Raw genomic sequence first — 21,681 nt, forward strand, 5'->3', positions numbered from 1 at the left:
ATGATCTCGCCATCACGGTTGACAACTCCATTGTGTCCTCCTCCCAGAGTGCTAAGAACCTTGGCGTGATCCTGGACAACACCCTGTCGTTCTCAACTAACATCAAGGCGGTGGCCCGTTCCTGTAGGTTCATGCTCTACAACATTCGCAGAGTACGACCCTGCCTCACGCAGGAAGCGGCGCAGGTCCTAATCCAGGCACTTGTCATCTCCCGTCTAGATTACTGCAACTCGCTGTTGGCTGGGCTCCCTGCCTGTGCCATTAAACCCCTACAACTCATCCAGAACGCCGCAGCCCGTCTGGTGTTCAACTTTCCCAAGTTCTCTCACGTCACCCCGCTCCTCCGCTCTCTCCACTGGCTTCCAGTTGAAGCTCGCATCCGCTACAAGACCATGGTGCTTGCCTACGGAGCTGTGAGGGGAACGGCACCTCCGTACCTTCAGGCTCTGATCAGGCCCTACACCCAAACAAGGGCACTGCGTTCATCCACCTCTGGCCTGCTCGCCTCCCTACCTCTGAGGAAGTACAGTTCCCGCTCAGCCCAGTCAAAACTGTTCGCTGCTCTGGCACCCCAATGGTGGAACAAACTCCCTCACGACGCCAGGTCAGCGGAGTCAATCACCACCTTCCGGAGACACCTGAAACCCCACCTCTTTAAGGAATACCTAGGATAGGATAAAGTAATCCTTCTAACCCCCCCCCCCCTTAAAAGAGTTAGATGCACTATTGTAAAGTGGTTGTTCCACTGGATATCATAAGGTGAATGCACCAATTTGTAAGTCGCTCTGGATAAGAGCGTCTGCTAAATGACTTAAATGTAAATGTAAATGTCATACAGGCACGTGGAGGCCACACACACTACTGAGCCTCATTTTGACTTGTTTTACAGACATTACATCAAAGTTGGATCAGCCTGTAGTGTGGTTTTCAACTTTAATTTTGAGTGTGACTCCAAATCCAGACCTCCATGGGTTGATAAATTTGATTTCCATTGATCATTTTTGTGTGATTTTGTTGTCAGCACATTCAACTATGTAAAGAAAAAAGTATTTAATAAGAATATTTCATTCAATCAGATCTAGGATGTGTTATTTTAGTGTTCCCTTTATTTTTTTGAGCAGTGTATTTCGGTGCAGGAGCTCCACAATACTTTGAGCTAATATTCTATAAGAGGAACAGGAGCCCAAGTCAAGGGTAAGGGTTAAGGTCAAGGTTTAAGGTAGGGATGTCCCAGATTGCACTAACACTTTAGAAAGTGCTTTTAGATCCAAGAGGCAGAATGATCAAATGTGTGCGCTTATTTTAAATGGAAAATTTCAGCATTATTGCGTGGAAAAAGAGAGGAAAAACAGAGTAGAAATGTGTTGTTTCTTTTTTTTTTTTATTGAGAAGAGAAAGAGCCGTAGGCTGCAAAGCTCCCTGAAATCAGATTAAGAGCAGTTCAACAGGTCAAACAGTTTCCAGTCGTGCCACTGGGATTGGCAATTTACAAAGCGCAAGACTCAATTTACAAATGTGATTCATTTAAACAGCGGTGTACAGAAGCATTACTTACAAACAGATGAGCGATGTGCTTGCTTACAAAACACAAATCAACAAGCAATGATTAAAAAATGTCTACAGTTGTCCCAAAAATAAAAACATCAAAACACTTATTAAATAGTTTCCTTTCATTAATATATATTACTTATTTACTCTCTATAGAGTTAGTTTTTTGCTAATGTTAGTAAAGCTGTAGTCTAATACAAAAGTACTGCTTTGAATGAAGCCTCCCATGAGATAGGGAGTCTCAATACTGCCCACTAGCTTCTTTTCCTTATGTCCTGCCCTCCATGATCACTGACATGTCAGGTGACAGGACAAGACTGGTGAAAGCCATATGGTGGAAAAACCCTCCTGGTCCATTTGTGGTCATGAAGGAAAGGAGTCAAGGAAAGGGACCCATAGAGGAGTAGAGAGTTGAGAGACAACCATCCACTGACCTGCCTAGAAAAGTTAACTTGCAATAGGAGACCCCCTGGGCACCACTGTTGCCTAATGCGAGACAAACACACATTTTTCACAATGTAAATAATGTAAAGTATGAGAGTACCTTGAATTACATTTTGTGTTGTGCAATGTTTTGCAAACGGTCATTATTAAAGAGGATGTTGCAATATCTTTATAACACCCTATTATTAAAAGCATCCAAAGGACAATGCTATCAGTCCAACTAAGAATGGCTGATACAGCTACAGTACAGCATAAGCTTGTACCAAACACGCAATTTTCAAATCTCCATTCATTCAACATTTCCATTTTACTACATACAATCCATCAGAAGTATTTTGCAAATAAAAAGTAATAATTTCTGATATGCACATGCCCAATTGTGTAATATTAACATAGTTACAGTATATTTTCCTTGACCGAGTGACAAAAAGAGTGAAAGTGCCTGAGATGCAGTCTTTTCCAATTCCATAATGCCATCTGTGCACCAAACTATAAGCAATATACAGCAAACCAAAAGTGTTTAATCGGATTGTGAATAAGATAATTAGAGATAGGTGGCATTAAACAAATTAAATGCTGCATGCATCCAAACATGAGGCATTCAAATAGTTACACAATAATAGCTTTAGTAGAATGAATAGGAAATCCCTAGGCAATGCAGACATGGTATAGTTAGAACTCATGGGCTGCATTTACACAGGGAGCCCAATTCTGATTTGTTTTCAATAATTGGTCTTTTGACCAATCACATCAGATCTTTTTCAAAGCTGATCTGAGTTGTCCAAAGATCAATGAGGGGAAGAAAGCAAAAGAATTTGGCTAAAAATGCAGTCAGAGGCACGGATACTTTGTTCCAGAGTTTGTGGGATGAAACGTCATCAAATCCTCTTCTTTGGTTTAAAAATAAATAAGAAGCTTTTGAGAAAGCCTTTGGCTGGGTTTACACAGGCAGCTACTAATTGGTATTTTGACCAGTCAGATCAGCTGTGAAAAAGATCTGATGTGAAAAGATCAAATTGGTCAAAAGACTAATTAGTGGAAAAAATATCAGAATAGGGCTGCCTGTGTAAACACAGCCTTAGTGTCATATCATATGACCTGTGGACATGCCTCAGCAGTAGAGATACTGAGGTCACGTGGAGGTAAGCAGAGGGGAAACATTGGACAGAGAGAGATGATTAGATAATAAGCGATATGGTACTATCTCCACATTTCCCTCCGATAGGCTAGGTGGACTTTTAGGTGCCTAGGGGGTAGGGGGGCTAAAGGTTGTTTCTGTCCAGGTCCAGAAATGTGTGGGACGGTGTCGAGGTGGTTGGGTTGTAAAGCTGTGTGTGCATACAGTAGTGATTCTACAGGGATAGGTGAGGGTAAATATCATGTTGTGTTTTCGGGGTCTATAGAGGGAAAATATACATACATAAGTGATAATTAGGGCCCAGAGTTTTTCCTAACCACATGACCTAATCAGGAAAAAACTATGGGCATTACTTTTAGTTTACAAACTAGGGGCCTAGAGCTATTCCAGGTGCAGTCAACACATCGGGGTGTGTGTATGGGCCTAAGTAAACGTGTTTGTATGAGACGTGTGGGTCTGCCCCATCAGGATGTCCAGGACTGCATGTTGCGCAGCATAGCCTCAAACCGCTCCATGTTGGGGGCATAGGCGTGGGCCAGCTGGTCGGTCAGGCGGCTGTATAGGCTGAACGACTTGAGCTCCAACCAGATGAAGCCGAAGCGGTCCTCGTCAAACAGGATAAAGAGGCCAGGCGTGCGCTCCGGGCTCGTGAAGCCGTGGCCGGCAATCAGGCCTGTCCCGTAGAAACTGAAATCGATGAAGAAAATCTATCAAGATATCCTGTTGCGTAGCCTACATGTTGCGATCCAATGTTTCAGATGGCCGGAGGGTTGTGCTTGTAACACTTGAGTTGTGTGGGTCTGACTCCCACATGGGCCACATATACTGAATACATGCATTAACTTTAAGTCCATTTGGATGAAGGAGTCTGATAAATTACCATTATATTCTATTACAAGTGTACATACATGTGTGAGTATCTCTTCTCACTCTGCTATGCAGCTACATTTGACAGGCACTCTTGGCTATACGAGGACATGTGCAAAACAACTTGAACACGTGTGAGATAGATGACTCACCACATCTTGCAGGTACGGGGGTACACCTCGTTGCGGGCCATGACCCCCAGAGGCAGGACAAAGGGCTGGGCCTCCGAGGTAGCACTGCTGCTGCTGCTACTGGGCCCAGGCTGGGGGCTCTCTGATTGGGCTTCCATAGCCAACTCCAGACCCTCTGCCCCGCCACCATCCACAGCCCCCTTTGCAGCAGCAGCCCCCTGGGGGGCCACAGCCCCCTCTCCAGCAGCAACCCCCTGGGGGGCCACATCTGGGCTCTGCGCCTCCTGCTGCGCCTCCTCATGCACCCCCAGCACCAGGCGAGACAGCTCCTCCACGCTGCGCTGGTGCTCCAGGTCCGGAAGGTGCACAGGCCGATTCAGGTCCACATCGAGCGTTAGCTGGCCTGCTGGAACGTTGGGGTCCCCCTGGGAGGGAGGAGAAAGGACAGGGGCATGTTCAGTAGGGGGAAAACGTTTTGAAATGGAAGAGGTACTACCCAAACATCGGTAATAAGGACGTTTGTTTTCATGACACAACAGTAGTAGGCCTGATTACCAACAATGATGAGACAGCCTACAGGGAGGAGGTGAGGGCCCTGGGAGTGTGGTGCCAGGAAAATAACCTCTCACTCAATGTCGACAAAACAAAGGAGCTGATCGGGGACTTCAGGAAACAGCAGAGGGAGCACCTCCCTATCCATCGAAGGGACAGCAGTGGAGAAGGTGGAAAGTTAAGTTCCTCGGCGTACACATCACAGACAAACTGAAATTCTCTATTCACAGGAGGCTGAAGGCGGCTGAAGAAATTTGGCTTGTCACCCAAAACCCTGACAAACTTTTACAGATGCACAATTGTCAGCATCTGTCGGGCATCACTGCCTGGTACAGCAACCGCAGGGCTCTCCAGAGGGTGGTGTGGTTTGTTCGATGCATCACCGGCGGCAAACTACCTTTAACTTGATTTGACCTTCCCTACAGGACCCGATGTCACAGGAAGGCCAAAAAGATCAAAGACAACAACCACCTGAGCCACTGCCTGTTCACCCCACTATCATCCAGAAGGCGAGGTCAGTACAGGTGCATCAAAGTTGGGATCGAGAGACTGAAAAACAGCTTCTATCTCAAGGCCATCAGACTGTTAAATAGCCATCACTAGGTGGCTTCCAACCGGTTACGTAACTCAGCACCTTAGAAGGTGCTGCCCTATATACATAGACTTTAAATCACTGGTCAATTTAATAATGGAACACTAGTCACTTTAATAATGTTTAAAAAAAGAAATCTTTACTCATCTCATATGTATATACTGTATTCTATTCTACTGTATTTTAGTCTATGCCACTCCGACATTGCTCATCCTAATATTTATAAATCCCTTAATTCCATTCTTTTAGGTTTGTGTGTATTGTTTGATATTACTGCACTGATGGAGCTACAAACACAAGCATTTCACTACACCCACAATAACATCTGCTAAACGTGTATGTGACCAATAACATTTGATTTGGTTTTCCATTTCAAAAACTGTTGGTTTGGAAACATTAGGGGCCAGGCAGGGTGGGAGCCCAGCCGGGGTGCAGTGGAGGTGGGGGACTCACGGTGAGCTTGGTGGCCCTGGCGCGAGGCCCATGGAAGCTGAGCATGATGATCTCCAGGCCGTGGCTGCCGTAGGTGCCTTTGAACAGGCCCGGCTGCAACAGATCAGAGGGCAGTCGTGGAGGGAGGTAGATCCGCCGGTACGTCAGGCAGTTACTGTCAGAAAATAACATTACAGCATCATCAACATTAATGAAGCCAACTAGATGGTAATTTTCCATGACGAAAAATTGTGCGACTTTCTTCAGCTCTTTGAAAAAATATTTTTATGGTGGTGGAAGAAGTTTAAAACATTTTACTTAAGTGAAGCGGTGAAATACAGTCAAAGTTAAATATATACAAAAAATCTGGTCTGATAGACAACATTTACTTTAGAGTGTGGGGCAGTTGGATGACATATTTCATCACAATGAATACTACTACACTTTCAAATTCTCCTACTAGAAAACCAAAGTATATACAAACTGTAATAATTACGCATAAGGAATAGAAAAGTTTTAAGCTATCATTTGGGGAGGGAAATACAATGGTGCCTCTAGTGGAAGAAGTTTAGAAGTTTGTTTTAGCTATATTAACTAGAGGTCTTCACGGATATACGTTAACCCGATTACCAACCAGATATATGAACAGGTCGGATCCAAAATTCTGCAGTTGACCCTCGGATCCCGGGTTGGATCACGCTCGGTGGCCACGGACCTCGGATTTGTCGGAAAATATGTGAAATATTGACCAGATCTGAAATTATATTTGAAGACAACATCCTGATGAAAATAGGCTTAAATATCGTCTTTAAATCACATTTGCTACGCATGGCGGTTGGTTCAGTCAAAAGCATTAAGTGCTCTCCTCTGCCTGTCAACCTCTCTTGGCCTGGATTGAGCTTTCGCTATAGCAAACTTGCAACATTGTTTCAACTGGGCCCTCACCGTTTCCCGCGCCAATGAGCTAAAAACAGACATAACTGTAAATGTTCAGATAGCCTATTTTATGACATTCCCACTGGAGATATGGGATCAGCAATATGTTGCTAATTCACACTGAAGCACGGTGGTTACTTAGGCTTATTGAGAAGGACCAACTGGGCACAGACGTCAGTTCAACGTCTAGTTTGGATTTACATTTGGTTGAGTTGTCAACCAACAACAAATGTCACCATGTCATTGGAATTAGGTGAAAAGTTTGGTGAAAAAAGGTCTAAATGCCCTTAAATTGATTACTTTTTGCAAACCCAATCAGTTTTCCATATCATCACTTGGCTTGGGCGGTATCCAGATTTTCATTGTCATACACTACATTACCAAAAGGTATGTGGACACCTGCTCATCAAATATCTCATTCCAAAATCATTGGTATTAATATGGAGTTGTTCCCCCCTTTGCTGCTATAACAGCCTCCACTCTTCTGGAAGGCTTTTCACTAGATGTTGGAACATTGCGGCCGGGACTTACTTCCATTCAAGAGCATTAGTGAGGTCGGGCACTGATGTTGGGCGATTAGGCCTGGCTCGCAGTCGGCGTTCCAATTCACCCCTAAGGTGTTTGATGGGGTTGAGGTCAGGGCTCTGTGCAGGCCAGTCAAGTTCTTCCACACCGATCTTGACAAACCATTTCTGTATGGACCTCGCTTTGTGCACAGGGGCATTGTAATGCTGAAACAGGAAAGGGCCTTCCCCAAACTGTTGCCACAAAGTTGGAATCACAGATTCGTCTAGAATGTCATTGTATGCTGTAGCGTTAAGATTTCCCTTCACTGGAACTAAGGGGCCTAGCCCGAACCGTGAAAAACAGCCTCAGACCATTATTCCTCCTCCACCAAACTTTACAGTTTGCACTATGCATTAGGGCAGGTAGCATTCTCCTGGCATCCGCCAAACCCAGATTAGTCCGTCAGACGGCCAGATGGTGAAGCACGATTCATCACTCCAGAGAACGCGTTTCCATTGCTCCAGAGTCCAATGGCGGCGAGTTTTACACCACTCCAGCCGACACTTGGCATTGCGCATGGTGATCTTAGGCTTGTGTGCGGCTGTTCGGCCATGGAAACCCATTTCATGAAGCTTCCGACTAACAGTTATTGTGCTGACGTTGCCTCCAGAGGCAGTTTGGAACTCGGTAGTGAGTGTTGCAAACGAAAACCGATGATTTTTACGAGCTACGTGCTTCAGCGGTCCCGTGCTGTGAGCTTGTGTGGCCTACTACTTCATGGATGAGCCGTTATTGCTCCTAAATGTTTCCACTTCACAATAATAGCACTTACAGTTGACGGGGGCAGCTTTAGCAGGGCAGAAATTTGACGGACTGACTTGTTGGAAAGGTGGCATCCTATTTTGGTGCCACGTTGAAAGTCACTGAGCTCTTCAGTAAGGCCATTCTACTGAAAATGTTTGTCTATGGAGATGGTATAACTGTATACTATACTTTAGTATTGAATTGCATTCAAGTGTAACTTCATCACCTCATGTGTGCCGCACAACAGACTCGCCAGCGCCAGACTCGCCAGACTCTATTTAACTAGGCAAGTCAGTTAAGAACAAATTCTTATTTTACAATGACGGCCTACCCAGGCCAAACCCTCCCATAAGCTGGACGATGCTGGGACAATTGTGCGCTGCCCTAAGAGACTCCCGATCCCGACCGGTTGATATACAACCCCGGATCGAACCAGGGTCTGTAGTGACGCGTCTAGCACTGACGCCTCTAGCACTGAAAACTATGAAATAACATACATGGTAACCAAAAAAAGTGATAATAAAATCTAAAATATATTTTATATTTAAAATTCTTTAAAGTAGCCACGCTTTGCCTTGATGACAGTCAGTTTTGCACAATCTTGGCATTCTCTCAACCAGATTTGAGGTAGTCACCTGGAATGCATTTCAATTAACAGGTGTGCCTTGTTAGAAGTTAATTTGTGGAATTTCTCTCCTTCTTAATGCGTTTGAGCTAATCAGTTGTGCTGTGACAAAGTAGGGGTGGTATACAGATGATAGCACTATTTGGTAAAAGACCAAGTCCATATTATGGCAAGAACAGCTCAGATATTACCTCGACTAACCGGTGCCCCCCGCACATTGACTCTGTATCGCTACCCCCTGAATATAGCCTCGCTATTATTATTTTACTGCTGCTCTAATTATTTGTTACTTTATTATTATTTATTTTTTTACTAATCTATTTTTTACTTAACACTTATTTTTCTTAACTGCATTGTTGGTTAAGGGCTTGTAAGTTAGCATTTTACTGTAAGGTCTACACCTGTTGTATTCGGCGCATTTGATTTGAAATTAGCAAAGAGAAACAACTATCCATCATTACTTTAAGACATGAAGGTCAGTCAATCCGGAAAATTTCAAGACCTTTGAAAGTTTCTTTAAGTGCAGTCGCAAAAACCAACAAGCGCTACGATGAAACTGGCTCATGAGGACCGCAACAGGAAAGGAAGACCCAGAGTTACCTCTGCTGCAAAAGATAAGAGGTGGTGGTGTGATGGTGCTTTACTGGTGACACTGTCAGTGATATATTTCAAATTCAAGGCACACTTAACCAGCATGGCTACCACAGCATTCTGCAGTGATACGCCATCCCATCTGGTTTGCGCTTAGTACGACTATCATTTGTTTTTCAACAGGACAATGACCTCCAGGCTGTGTACGGGATATTTGACCAAGAAGGCGAGTGATGGAGTGCTGCATCAGATGACCTGGCCTCCACAATCACCCAAACTCAACCCAATTGAGATGGTTTGGGATGAGTTGGACTGCAGAGGGAAGGAAAAGCAGCCAACAAGTGCTCAGCAAACTCCTCCAAGACTGTTGGAAAAGCATTCCAGGTGAAGCTGGTTAAGGGAATGCCAAGAGTGTGCAAAGCTGGCAAAGTGTGGCTACTATGAAGAATCTCAAATATAAAATACACTGCTCAAAAAAATAAAGGGAACACTTAAACAACACAATGTAACTCCAAGTCAATCACACTTCTGTGAAATCAAAAACTGTCCACTTAGGAAGCAACACTGATTGACAATAAATTTCACATGCTGTTGTGCAAATGGAATAGACAAAAGGTGGAAATTATAGGCAATTAGCAAGACACCCCCAATAAAGGAGTGGTTCTGCAGGTGGTGACCACAGACCACTTCTCAGTTCCTATGCTTCCTGGCTGATGTTTTGGTCACTTTTGAATGCTGGCGGTGCTTTCACTCTAGTGGTAGCATGAGACGGAGTCTACAACCCACACAAGTGGCTCAGGTAGTGCAGCTCATCCAGGATGGCACATCAATGCGAACTGTGGCAAGAAGGTTTGCTGTGTCTGTCAACGTAGTGTCCAGAGCATGGAGGCGCTACCAGGAGACAGGCCAGTACATCAGGAGACGTGGAGGAGGCCGTAGGAGGGCAACAACCCAGCAGCAGGACCACTACCCCCGCCTTTGTGCAAGGAGGAGCACTGCCAGAGCCCTGCAAAATGACCTCCAGCAGGCCACAAATGTGCAAGCGGGCTGTCATGTGCGGGCTGTCATGTGCCTTTTATTGATGAGTGGCTTCCGTCTGGCCACTCTACCACTCCAAGAACTCTGTGTTCTTGGGGACCTTCAATGTTGCAGAAATGTTTTGTTACCCTTCCCTTCCCCAGTGCCTCGACACAATCATATCTCGGATCTCTAAGGACAATTCCTTCAACCTCATGACTTGGTTTTTGCTCTGACATACACTGTCAACTGTGGGACTTTATATACACACACAGGTGTGTGCCATTCCAAATCATGTCCAATCAGTTGAATTTACCAAAGCTGGACTCCAATCAAGTTGTAGAAACATCTCAAGGATGATCAATAGAAACAGGATGCACCTGAGCTCAATTTCAAGTCTAATAGCGAAGGGTCTGAATACTTATGTAAATAAGGAATCTGTTTTTTTATTCTTAATAAAGTAGCAAACATTTCTAAAAACCTGTTTTCACTTTAACATTATGGGTTATTGTGTGTAGATTGATGAGGGAAAAACATATTTTAATCAATTTTAGAATAAGGCTGTAACGTAACAAAATGTGGAAAAAGTCAAGGGGTCTGAATACTTTCGAAATGCGCTGTAGATTTTTTGGGGTTGATTCAAACAGTTTTTGCCCAGTGGGGAGGGGGTTGGGGTGATTTTTCAAATACAGTGAGGAACTATTGTCATTCGCAATGAATGTAAAACACTCTGTTGACTTTCAGTGTGAGGTGATGAAAAAAATACTTTGAGAAGTTCCGCAGCTCAGAAATACTAGGCTCAGTCATCCCCAGATAGGAACTTTTATAGGCCTACATTTGCACACAGGATAGGTACTTCTATGCGTGCTGAAGCAAAAAAAAAAAAACATTAACAAACAAAGGGCAAAGAATTCACACAATGATGCGCACGAATTAGCAGAAGACAGAGAGCGCATTCTGGAGAGTCTTCGCCACACACCCCTTCCCTTCTTCTTGTGTCTACATTTTAAATTAGGGATGTAATTTATGACAGGTCCAGAACAGAGGCTGGGAAACACACAGCATTAAATAGAGCCAAGACTACATGGAACTCTCTGCCTCCTCAGTTAACTCAAGCTAGCAATAAAACCAGATTCAAAAACCAGATAGAAGAACACCTTATGGCACGATGGGGACTGTGAAGAGAGACATTTTTATTTATATGTATTGTATATTGCATTGTATTATGTAGTAGTAGTGTTGTGTATATTAAGTATTTCATTTGTTGTGTTTTGTTTCCTGTTTGGACCCCAGGAAGAGGGTATAATTGGGGAAGCTAATAAAATACTAAGCTGTAGTGTAAGTAGTGGCTCATAGGGCGTGGACCCTTCTCCTGTTTCTGTAGCGTGAGGCACCTTGATATAAAAGTACACCTCCTGGACAGTACACTAGTCTAAAGCAGGGCCTTACCCCCGATCCATCTCCTAGTGTAGACCACAACTAAATTATTTTAGATAGGTCTACAACAGAAAATGCATGTGAAATGTAAACGTTCACTGCCTGCCAGACAATTCAAAACAATTCTGCTGGCTTGCACATCAATAAAGCTTAATTTTTTATATTTCAGGTCCATTTGGGACCGATACAGACCCAACCCAATTTGGATCCGATTCTCCCTCATCTAGGACATATTTTGGGTCTGATCTGGTCCACCTCGGTTCCGAATCGGTAATGATTTTAAAAGAAATGACAGGGTCCTGTCAGTGTTGGATGGGAATTTCACAGATCCAATTCAGTTCAGATCTCAATTTCAGGATCCGAGAAGACCTCTAATAGTAACCTCTCTTCAACCATACATGTATTTCTTAAGCAAAGAAAAAGACATATCTCAGACTGGCCAATAAAAATAAAAGATTAAGATGGGCAAAAGAAAACAGACACTGGACAAAGGAACTCTGCACTGCCTCTTCACTGTTGACGTTGAGACTGGTGTTTTGCGGGTACTATTTAATGAAGCTGACAGTAGAGGACTTGTGAGGCGTCTGTTTCTCAAACTAGACACTCTAATGTACTTGTCCTCTTGCTCAGTTGTGCACCTGGGCCTTCCACTCCTCTTTCTATTTTGGTTAGAGCCAGTTTGCGCTGTTCTGCGAAGGAAGTAGTACACAGCGTTGTACAACATCTTCAGTTTCTTGGCAATTTCTCACATGGAATAGCCTTCATTTCTCAGAACAATAATAGACTGATGAGTTTCAGAAGAAAGTTATTTGTTTCTGGCCATTTTGAGCCTGTAATCGAACCCACAAATGCTGATGCTCCAGATACTCAACTAGTCTAAAGAAGGTCCGTTTTATTTCTTCTTAAATCAGAACAGTTTTCAGCTGTGCTAACATAATTGCAAAAGTGTTTTCTAATGATCAATTAGCCTTTTAAAATGATAAACTTGGATTAGCTAACACAACGTGCCATCGGAACACAAGAGTGATGGTTGCTGATAATGGGCATCTGTACACCTATGTAGATATTCCATTAAAAATCAGCCTTTTCCAGCTACAATAGTCATTTACAACATTAACAATGTCTACACTGTATTTCTGATCAATTTGATATGATTTTAGTGGACTTTTTCATGTTGCTTTTCTTTAAAAAACAAGGACATTTCTAAGTGACCCCAAACTTTTGAACGGTAGTACACACACACGCACACACACACATATATGAGAGAGAAAGAGATCTGGCCACAGTACCTGCACACCCCTGGACTATGTCATAAGGAAAACCTACTCGTATTGGCTTGTGTAGATGAACTTCATGAGTATGAGCTCCTGCATGTGCTCATGGAAGATGTCCTCCAGTGTCCTCCCCCACTCCTCCTCAAGCCACGTCCGGAACTCCTGCCAACAGAACATCAAAAACCCACGGTCATGCCCACTTACCGATTCGCCCCAATCCCCTATTGAAATCAACTGTCATCACAGTATCTATCCTGTTACAATGCACTCTTGCCTGCTTGAGCATTATTTACCATCTGCTGAATGATTTGATTCAACACAAATTTAGACAATCGGAACACTTTCAGTATGATAGCTTTGAGGTTAAATGTGTTTGCAAAAAGTGCTATACAAATATGTGATTGATTAATTAATTAATTAGACAAATACTGAGTAGCCTCAGCCATGTGAGAACAATATACAAACTGTTGCGAAGTTACAAGAGATCGTTCTCTCCTCCTCACCTCCTGCCTCCCCCCTGGCATGCGGTGATGGTCTGTCTGGTTGCATTTGGTCGAGAACTCGTCCTTCTTCCCAGTCTGGAAATAAGAAAAGACATCCCAACTTTTACAAAACCATGGAAGACAGGGGACTACTTCACCACACAGTGAGTGCACCGGCTTACACATTACAAAAGGATAACATCAGTGATGATTATGACTATTTAAGCACAATAAGCGCATCATTATTTCCCTTATTATCGATTAATCAGTTTCCACCACGTCATCCCTTGTGTTGTCTGTCTCACCTAACAGTCCCTCTTATGGGCACTACAAAGTTGGAAAAGCTATAGCGACAAAAGACATGCAACATTTTAAAGTAGTTGACTGGGTGGGACTTGCTGGTTCAAAGAATGCCATCCAGGTCAGTAGATCAGTCAAATGATACTCCTGAGCAAACATTAAAGTGGCAATCCACAGTTGCTACATCCATTTTTTTACTTATAAATTAATTATACATTATATACCAATTGATTAAAATAGAACCTAGAAATGTCTCGCAAGCTTAGTTCAACTGTCAAACCCCATCAGAACCCAAAATATCAGCTTGTTTAACTCAAATGTTTGTAAACATAAACAAACACAGTATAGACTAAAAATATGGTTAACACCATATTTTTGATATTGTGGATATTGTCCTTGCATCAATAGCTCATGAATTTAAGAGTGGTTACATTTCTCCAGGCCTATCCCTCAGATTTTTGCCAACTGCAGATTGCCCCTCTAAAAAGAACTGCAGGTGGCTGTACAATAAATCACCAACGTTGGTTTTACGCCCATTCAAAATAAGAAAATGGACTCACTTGGACGTCCCCCTTGTGAGGGCCCTTGTGTCCATACATACACTCCACTGCTGCCTTGTTGCTCTCCAACATGTGGATGCGGAAGAGTGGCCGCCGCCTCATGGGATCCTCGACCCGAGGGTCGTGGGGGGGCAGATACATCCAGCCAAGGATGAATAGCCCATCAACCTGGAGAGGGATGGGTGTAGTAGAGAAGTAAAGGGAGAGAAAAAAAGGAAAAAGTGATCACCACCTAACACAAATAAAATGTTTTGATGGGAAAAGACTAATTTTTACAACCAGGTGGGGCTGAACAATTTAAAAGACAATTTAAAAAAAAATGTGACAAAGAAGGAACACAATAGTGTGTGTGTGTGTACTGATTACATACCACCACGTTGAGCAGCCCTCCGTACGGCCCTATGTCAGGCTGCCAAAGACCCAGGATGTGTCTGTATGGGTGCAGCACTGCAACACAACAGTGTAACAAAGGGTTAAACACTAAGTGGTGAACAGTTCAATCACAGGGTATCACAGCAATACATAACAGAATTTGGATAGAGAAACTGATGACAACTCAACACACCATAGTCGAGGTCTGGCCTTAACTCATGGACAGCAGATATGGCAGAGGGGACACATTGTTATTGTACTCACATGAGAAGACGGGTGACACGTGAAGTTATATCAAGGGCATGGTTTCCATTGTTCCAAAAGAGTGCATGATGTAGACAAATTGAACAGGGAGCTGTCACCAAGCACTAACCATGTTGACTAGCATGCTAAATGCACACATACAGTGATTTTTTTCAGTACCAGTTCTAGTAGTCAGATGTCCCAGTTAAGGTAAGGAGCAAAGTGCATTCACTTCAAAACCACATCACACAGTCAGTAAACAAATGGTATATGTCACAACCGGCTGCAAAAACATAAAACAAGTCCGTATGCGAGTCAGTCACACACTAGCACACGCGTGTCGAGACAGTCAGGTCAGGCCTGTCCAGCAGTATATACAGTGCTTGTACATGTCCCTGTAGTTCATGTGCTCATAGTCCGGTAGGAGCTTCATAAAGAGGCCAGACTTAACCTGAAGGCTCACACCTGGACAGTTACACCAGAACAGCTGGGCAGACTAATCAATATGCATTTGTAGATGAGTGAATATGCAAATACATACATACAGTACCAGTCAAAAGTTTGGACACGCCTACTCATTCCATAAAATTTAAAAAACAATTTTCTACATTGTAGAATAATAGTGAACACATCAAAACTATGAAATAACACATATGGAATCATGTAGTAACCCCAAAAAAAGTGTTAAACAGATCAAAATATATTTTATTTGAGATTCTTCAAAGTAGCCATCCTTTGCCTTGATGATGCTTTGCACACTCTTGGCATTCTCTCAACCAGCTTCATCTGGAATGCTTTTCCAACAGTCTTGAAGGAGTTCCCACATATGCTGAGCACTTGTTGGCTGCTTTTCCTTCACTCTGCGGTCCAACTCGTCCCAAACCATCTCAATTGGGTTGAGGTTGGGTGATTGTGGAGGCCAGGTCATCTGATGCAGCACTCCATCACTATCCTTCTTGGTCAAATAGCCCTTACACAGCCTGGAGGTGTGTTGGGTCATTGTCCTGTTGAAAAACAAATGATAGTCCCACTAAGCGCAAGCCAGATGGGATGGCATATCGCTGCAGAATGCTGTGGTAGCCATGCTGGTTAAGTGTGCCTGTAAAAGCCCTGATAGTGTTCATGTCATGACATAGATGCTGAGTAGGCACCATCTCCACCCCAAGGAGCAATTTCCCACATGCCATCTTGAGATGACCCATACAGCTACAAAAAGGCATGAATATCCCTCCAAGGGTGCTAACCACTGGAAAGTGTTTAACAGCAGCCCCTGTCCAGATGAGTTCGAGGCTAGTCAAGATGCTGGAATTTGGAGGAGGAAACAGAGTCATCAATGGTTTGCAGAAAGTGACAGTTTGTGGTATTATTCCTGGACCTTCAATGCACAAGTGACCCTAGCGTGACTTGGTTTAATTAGTCAGTGTGGAAAAAGATGCCTATTGTAGTCTGTAACTATGGCCCAGAGTTTTTCCAGGTCAGGTCACAGGGTCTGGTCAGGAAAAACTTAAGGTCCCAATAATATATTTTGGATGTTTTTAGTTAGAGTGGCTGAATCCCAAATCACCCCCTTCCCCCTTCACAAGTGATAACATATCAGTTAAACATGTATTGTTAAACATGTATTGTAAATGTTTATCAGCACAGCATTATGACAGCATTTTCTAATGCTTTCTAAAGTGATAGGCTAATATTGTCACCATCAAACTATTCTTGATTTAATCTTGTCTTTACATATACTAAATAATATGTGTGACATTTTTTATTTAGAATGGACCATTATTAAGCACCTGTCTCGAAACAGGGGCAGCAAAAATACATGTCATCTATGCACTTAAATAGCGAATGGAGGACGCTTTCACATGGTTAATTTTCATACCAGCCAGGTAGGCTATACTCCTGTAGGCCTAGCCTATAGAAAGCTGATGGGATCCTACTCTTTTTAGAGGCCATCACTCTGTTTTCTCACGCAATTTCATAGCCTATAGAAATGTTGCGCAAGATGAGCTCATGGGCTCTCATGAAGTGTTTGATTAGATTTTCTATTACATTTGCATTGATGTCAGAGTGATTCGAGGGACAATAGAGTGCCGAGGACCAGGCAGTAAGCAAGTTTGGTAAGCTACTAATGACCATCAGCAGCATCAGAGCTCGGAGAAGCCTAATTATCCTGACTAAATGGTCACTTGGAATTTGCCTGCCTTCATGACTCGTGACCGTTGGTGTGGTGGTAATACGGTCACCGCAACAGCCCTAGGTGTTCCTAATTATAAGCCACCTGAATTTGTTTGTCTGATTTCGCAACGCGACACATGTAACAGATGAAATACCAGTAGAGGCTGCTGAGGGGAGGAGGGCGTATAATAAAGGCTGGAATGGAGCGTAATGGCTGGAATGGAGTGAATGGAATGGTATCAAACCCATGGAAACTGTGTTTGATACCATTTCATTCACTCCATTCCGGACATTATTATGAGTCACCCTCCCCTCAGCAGCCTCCACTGTTAAATACCTCCCAAATTAAATGTTTAACTGTTACTGAGGTCTAAATCTTGTAAATCAACAGGGGGGTTAGTTCATTTGAATATCATACTTGATTTATTATTTAAACGTGGACCATGAATTGCATCATTCAAGTCAGGAGTGTGTCCCGAAGTTTATGGGTTTATTGATCCCCTCGCCACTCTCTGGAAGTCACCCTCTGAGTTTCGTCAGCAACATGGTACAATGAAGGACCCTCCGAGCGAGTTGGTAGGGGCGAGGGAGTGGGTTGGGATTTACAGAGAGACTCACATTTGGCATAGAGCTCCCGACTGGACACACCCGCCACTTCTATCTTGCGCAGGTCTTCCCTCATGCCAAACTCTGTGGGAGAGAGTAGAGACAGACCATAGAGATAGATAGATGACTCATCTTTGTATCTATGCCATTATATAAATTGACAACTACATTTTGAAGTAGTCAATTTACTTCTTCACAATTGGCTAATCCCTCCTGATGACCCAGTTGGACATGACTCCAACAGGGTCACCAGGAGGGATCAGCCAATGAAGTTGGAAGTCCCACCTAGTTGCCTCCATTAAAATAGTGGAAGCCCTCAACAGCTCTGCCCATGCCAATATGGACTTTTGGCCACTGGAGGCCTCTATCATTCTCTATAAAACAGACATGTGACACTGAAGGACAAAGTAGGTTGTGACAGTACCTTGGTCAAAGCTAATTGTGCATACAGATCTAGTGACCAGGTGTGCAATACATGATGGCATGACAATAAAAGTCAAGCGTTGGCTAAAGCAGGGGTTCCCAAACTTTTTAACTCAGGGGCCCCCCTTCCAGCATTGTGGAACATCCCTGTTCATGACACAAACTGTTCACTTTTAAAACTAATTTTCTTGCAATTCTATACATTTTGGCATGTCTAATGTGTATTCATGTGATATTTGAGTGATTAAAAATGACAACAATATATATGGGCTAAAAAAAAGAAATAAAAAAATGTTGGCTGACATGGGCTAGTTGATCTGTACATTTCTGACAAGTTATAAAACAGCTCTCTAAGGTATGCAGTGAAAACAATGTGGGGGGACCCCGCGGCCATCCTGCCGACCCACAGTTTGGGAACCACTGGGCTAAAACACATTCAGATCAAGCCCCCCAGTTTTGTATGAGATATGCACATCCCACATTTCAAAAGCAATACTGACCCAATAATGGATTGGATACTACGAATGTAGTAAGAAATCTAAATCCAATACATGGTATATACCAGGCAAATTCAAATCTAGACCTTGAAGCCAATTCCTCTGCCAATTCATTCTTCCCCTCTAATCAAGGACTGATTTGGACCTGGGACACCAGGTGGGCGCAATAATTATAAGGTAAGTCAAAACCAGCAATACCCTGGATCTCCGGGCTCCGATTTGAATAGTTGACAGGAGGTAGAGCTGCATGAACCCTTTTACAGTAATTTATGTCTATGGGTTATGATATTAAGATAGGGTTGTAGAAGACAAGGATAGTTGAGGCAATGTAGTCTTTCATAATGGTGTGTTCAAAGCAAAGATTGGAACGGTGCATTGCATAACAACAATCAACAAAGTTCCTTCTCGGTGCCCGTAGACTGGTCGATAAGAAAGCTTTGAGAAAAATCTTACATTGAATCTCTCGGGACCAAAGCACAATACATAAATAGAAACTGCAAAAACAAGAACGCAATACCCGGACCCTTCCCTGGCCCAACCTATAGACTAACCTACGTCCCAAATCATATAGGCTACTGTCAATTCCCGTTTGATGAAACGCCACATTTTGCATAGGACATGATAGAAGAATATCTGCAATGATGAGCGATCACCGCATTATTTACCCTCCGTGCATCGCCTTCTCCAGATGGTTTCCGTGTTGAGGATTTGCCTGAATGTCTTGCAGACGAGCTCAAGGTTTGGAAGCTCTGTGCCCGGCAGCGAGGAGAATATTCCCACCAAAAGCTCTGGGGGCAGATCCAACAGGGACTGCGGGTTCGGTGGTCCGGTGCTTGCACTTTGCCCATACGAAAGTCTGACATTTGCACGACCACATTCAGCAGTGGCTTCATGGGCCACACTCGGCCCTGCCGCGGCCGAGGGGTTTTCGGGGCCGCCAGTGACGGCTTGTGTCTTGCCCACAATCCGCACCCCTTCCTCATCGTCCATGTCGGAGTCGCTTCCCTGGTCCTGTTGATTATGCCGCTGTCGCCGCCTGCACCTCCGCGACTGACCCACTCCGCAGAGCCTGGCACACACAGCCATCCGTAGTAGTCACCAAAAGGGTAACATTACATCACCACAACAACTGTACTAGCTGCAGTTTCGATTATCTCCCCCGTCCTTGCGTGCCTGGGCGGAAACCTATGACGCAAAGTCGACGTAGCTACGTAGGGACTTCCAATTGAATTGTCAACAAGGTTTCAACCAGATAAACGTGGATACAGTATACTGTATATCTATGCATTTACATGCGTTGTAATTGCGTGATGGAATGTAGTAATATCTGTCTAAATACAATTTACCTAGATGCGGGAAAAAAACGTGTTAGTCAGGAGTCAAACGCGCTATCAATTTGATATAACATTAGTCGAGGTCATGCCACCAGGAATTAAGAAGTTTAGCGAATTTGAGGGGCATTTGCTACGAAGGATCAACATGTATGGAATCCCGACACGGCTGATGTATTTAACCTTGAATTGTTGTTTTATGCTTTATTTTCCTTTAGTGTGAAAATCTGAGAGTAGAATAGCATCGGGCTTCTTCCGACAGTCCTCGTTCCTTTTACCCCGTAAATCTGTCATCATCCATACATTTTTATTATGAAAACCGTTCTCTTTTTGTCAAACCGTTCACCCTCTTTAGGATTCGAATTTATAGAAGGGTTGCCTAAATGTGGCCCAGCGTCGTCCGGGTTTGGCCGTCATTCTAAATAAGAATTTGTTCTTAACTGACTTGCTAAATAAAGGGTAAATAAAAACATACAAAAAACACCACAGGAGTTAAAACTTGTTTATCTCAAATGAGAGAAATGGCTTAATCTATACATTTAATATCAAGTTCACATCTAAAAACCTAATGTTAGATAAGTTGTTTTGATTTTACATCAATTGTAGACACAGAATTGGAGGAAGACATGTGAATGACAAATATACAATAATTGTTTGAAATCAGTGCACAAGGCACACAAACAGGACAATGAAATAGTTTATACAATGGAGCATTCAAAAACGGAAATTAGTTGATCAAAATGTAATTAGAGAATTCAGCAAAGGGCTTTTTTGCACAGAGTGAATTAAGAGGAAGGGGGGCATACTGTTGAGTAATACATCAATGAAAAAGGATGCTGTATATACAGTTAAATAATCACCACAGAGGGACAAACAATTGAACACAAATAATTACAATGATATATAATTGACTGAAAATGGAGAGCAACTGGAGTAGAGCAGAGGATGGGGATGACTGAGGGACAACCGAGCATAGGTGTGGAGGTCAAAGACAGGCCCAGCCAGGCACAGGTGTGGAGATCACAGCTTTTGTGGAGTGATAGGCAACGATGCTTTGTGGGTGACAAGTTGTCGATCTGTTCAGAGGGTCCCTGACTCAAGCCCAGGTTGGGGCAAGGAGAGGAATGGAAGCAATACTGCTACAGTCAGTAGAAATAGTCTCTTAAGGTGCAGGTGAACAGCAGGTTCTGCAGGTGGATAGCCAGGCTTTTCCACTGTCTCATGGCCTGGTGGTGGATGCTCCGTTATTTTTTTATTTATTTTACCTTTATTTAACTAGGCAAGTCGGTTAAGAACAAATACTTGTCTACAGTGACAGCCTAGAAATAGTCTCTTAACGGCCTGTTCAGGGGTAGAACAGCAGGTTTGTACCTGTCAGCTCGTGGATTTGAGCTTGCAGGCTTTCGATTCCATCTAACGCTCTAACCACTAGGCTACCCTGCCGCCCCATATATATATATATATATGTTATAGTCAGCCAGACAGAAGTGGCGAGAACAGGCTATGGCTGAAGTCCTTGGTGATCTTCCAGGGGACAGTGCAGCTGCCTTTACAGGTGGTGATGCAGCCGGATGCTCTCAATGGTGCATTTGTAGTTGCTGTTGTCTTTCAGGACAAGGCTCCCATCTGGTAACTTTTTGACGATGGGCCACCATGTCTGCTATGGAAATAGGAGGGAGGATGAGTATAAGATGTACATTTTAAAACAGTGAGCTGATTGGATGTATAGATGGAACATTAAATGAATGGCATCTAACCTTTACCTAACATCTTAGCTTGCTCAGCACATTAGAACACACA

The 21,681-nt window shown here is 43.4% G+C and overlaps 1 protein-coding gene across 3 annotated transcripts; it reads right to left on the bottom strand.

Annotated features, from left to right (window-relative positions):
- Positions 1 to 1,690: 1,690 nt before the first annotated feature.
- On the bottom strand, positions 1,691 to 19,731 carry LOC139584517 (F-box only protein 31-like). 3 transcript variants are annotated; one of them, XM_071416479.1, is made up of 10 exons: positions 19,216 to 19,731; positions 17,643 to 17,714; positions 15,231 to 15,317; positions 14,608 to 14,684; positions 14,238 to 14,405; positions 13,399 to 13,473; positions 12,948 to 13,057; positions 5,726 to 5,879; positions 4,150 to 4,553; positions 1,691 to 3,817 (listed from the first exon to the last, which is right to left on the bottom strand). In XM_071416479.1, exons 1-10 carry the CDS (start codon positions 19,634 to 19,636, stop codon positions 3,595 to 3,597), a joined length of 1,791 nt encoding a protein of 596 aa, XP_071272580.1. In that variant the 5' UTR covers positions 19,637 to 19,731; the 3' UTR covers positions 1,691 to 3,594. The 3 variants fall into 3 exon arrangements, with proteins under 3 accessions (XP_071272580.1, XP_071272578.1, XP_071272579.1); XM_071416477.1 differs by lacking the exon at positions 15,231 to 15,317 and having other exon boundaries at positions 19,216 to 19,730; XM_071416478.1 differs by lacking the exons at positions 17,643 to 17,714; positions 19,216 to 19,731 and having other exon boundaries at positions 14,874 to 15,856.
- Positions 19,732 to 21,681: the final 1,950 nt, after the last annotated feature.

Source organism: Salvelinus alpinus, chromosome 9 (assembly GCF_045679555.1).
Source record: "Salvelinus alpinus chromosome 9, SLU_Salpinus.1, whole genome shotgun sequence".
Classification (NCBI taxonomy): domain Eukaryota; kingdom Metazoa; phylum Chordata; class Actinopteri; order Salmoniformes; family Salmonidae; genus Salvelinus; species Salvelinus alpinus.

Coding starts and splice junctions, on each gene's coding strand:
- LOC139584517 (XM_071416479.1), bottom strand. CDS start 19,636: ATGGCTGTGTGTGCCAGGCTCTGCGGAGTGGGTCAGTCGCGGAGGTGC. Junction 17,715..19,215: donor GAGAAGGCGATGCACGGAGG/GTAAATAATGCG, acceptor TCTCTCCCACAG/AGTTTGGCATGAGGGAAGAC. Junction 13,058..13,398: donor TGCCAGGGGGGAGGCAGGAG/GTGAGGAGGAGA, acceptor TTCTGTTGGCAG/GAGTTCCGGACGTGGCTTGA.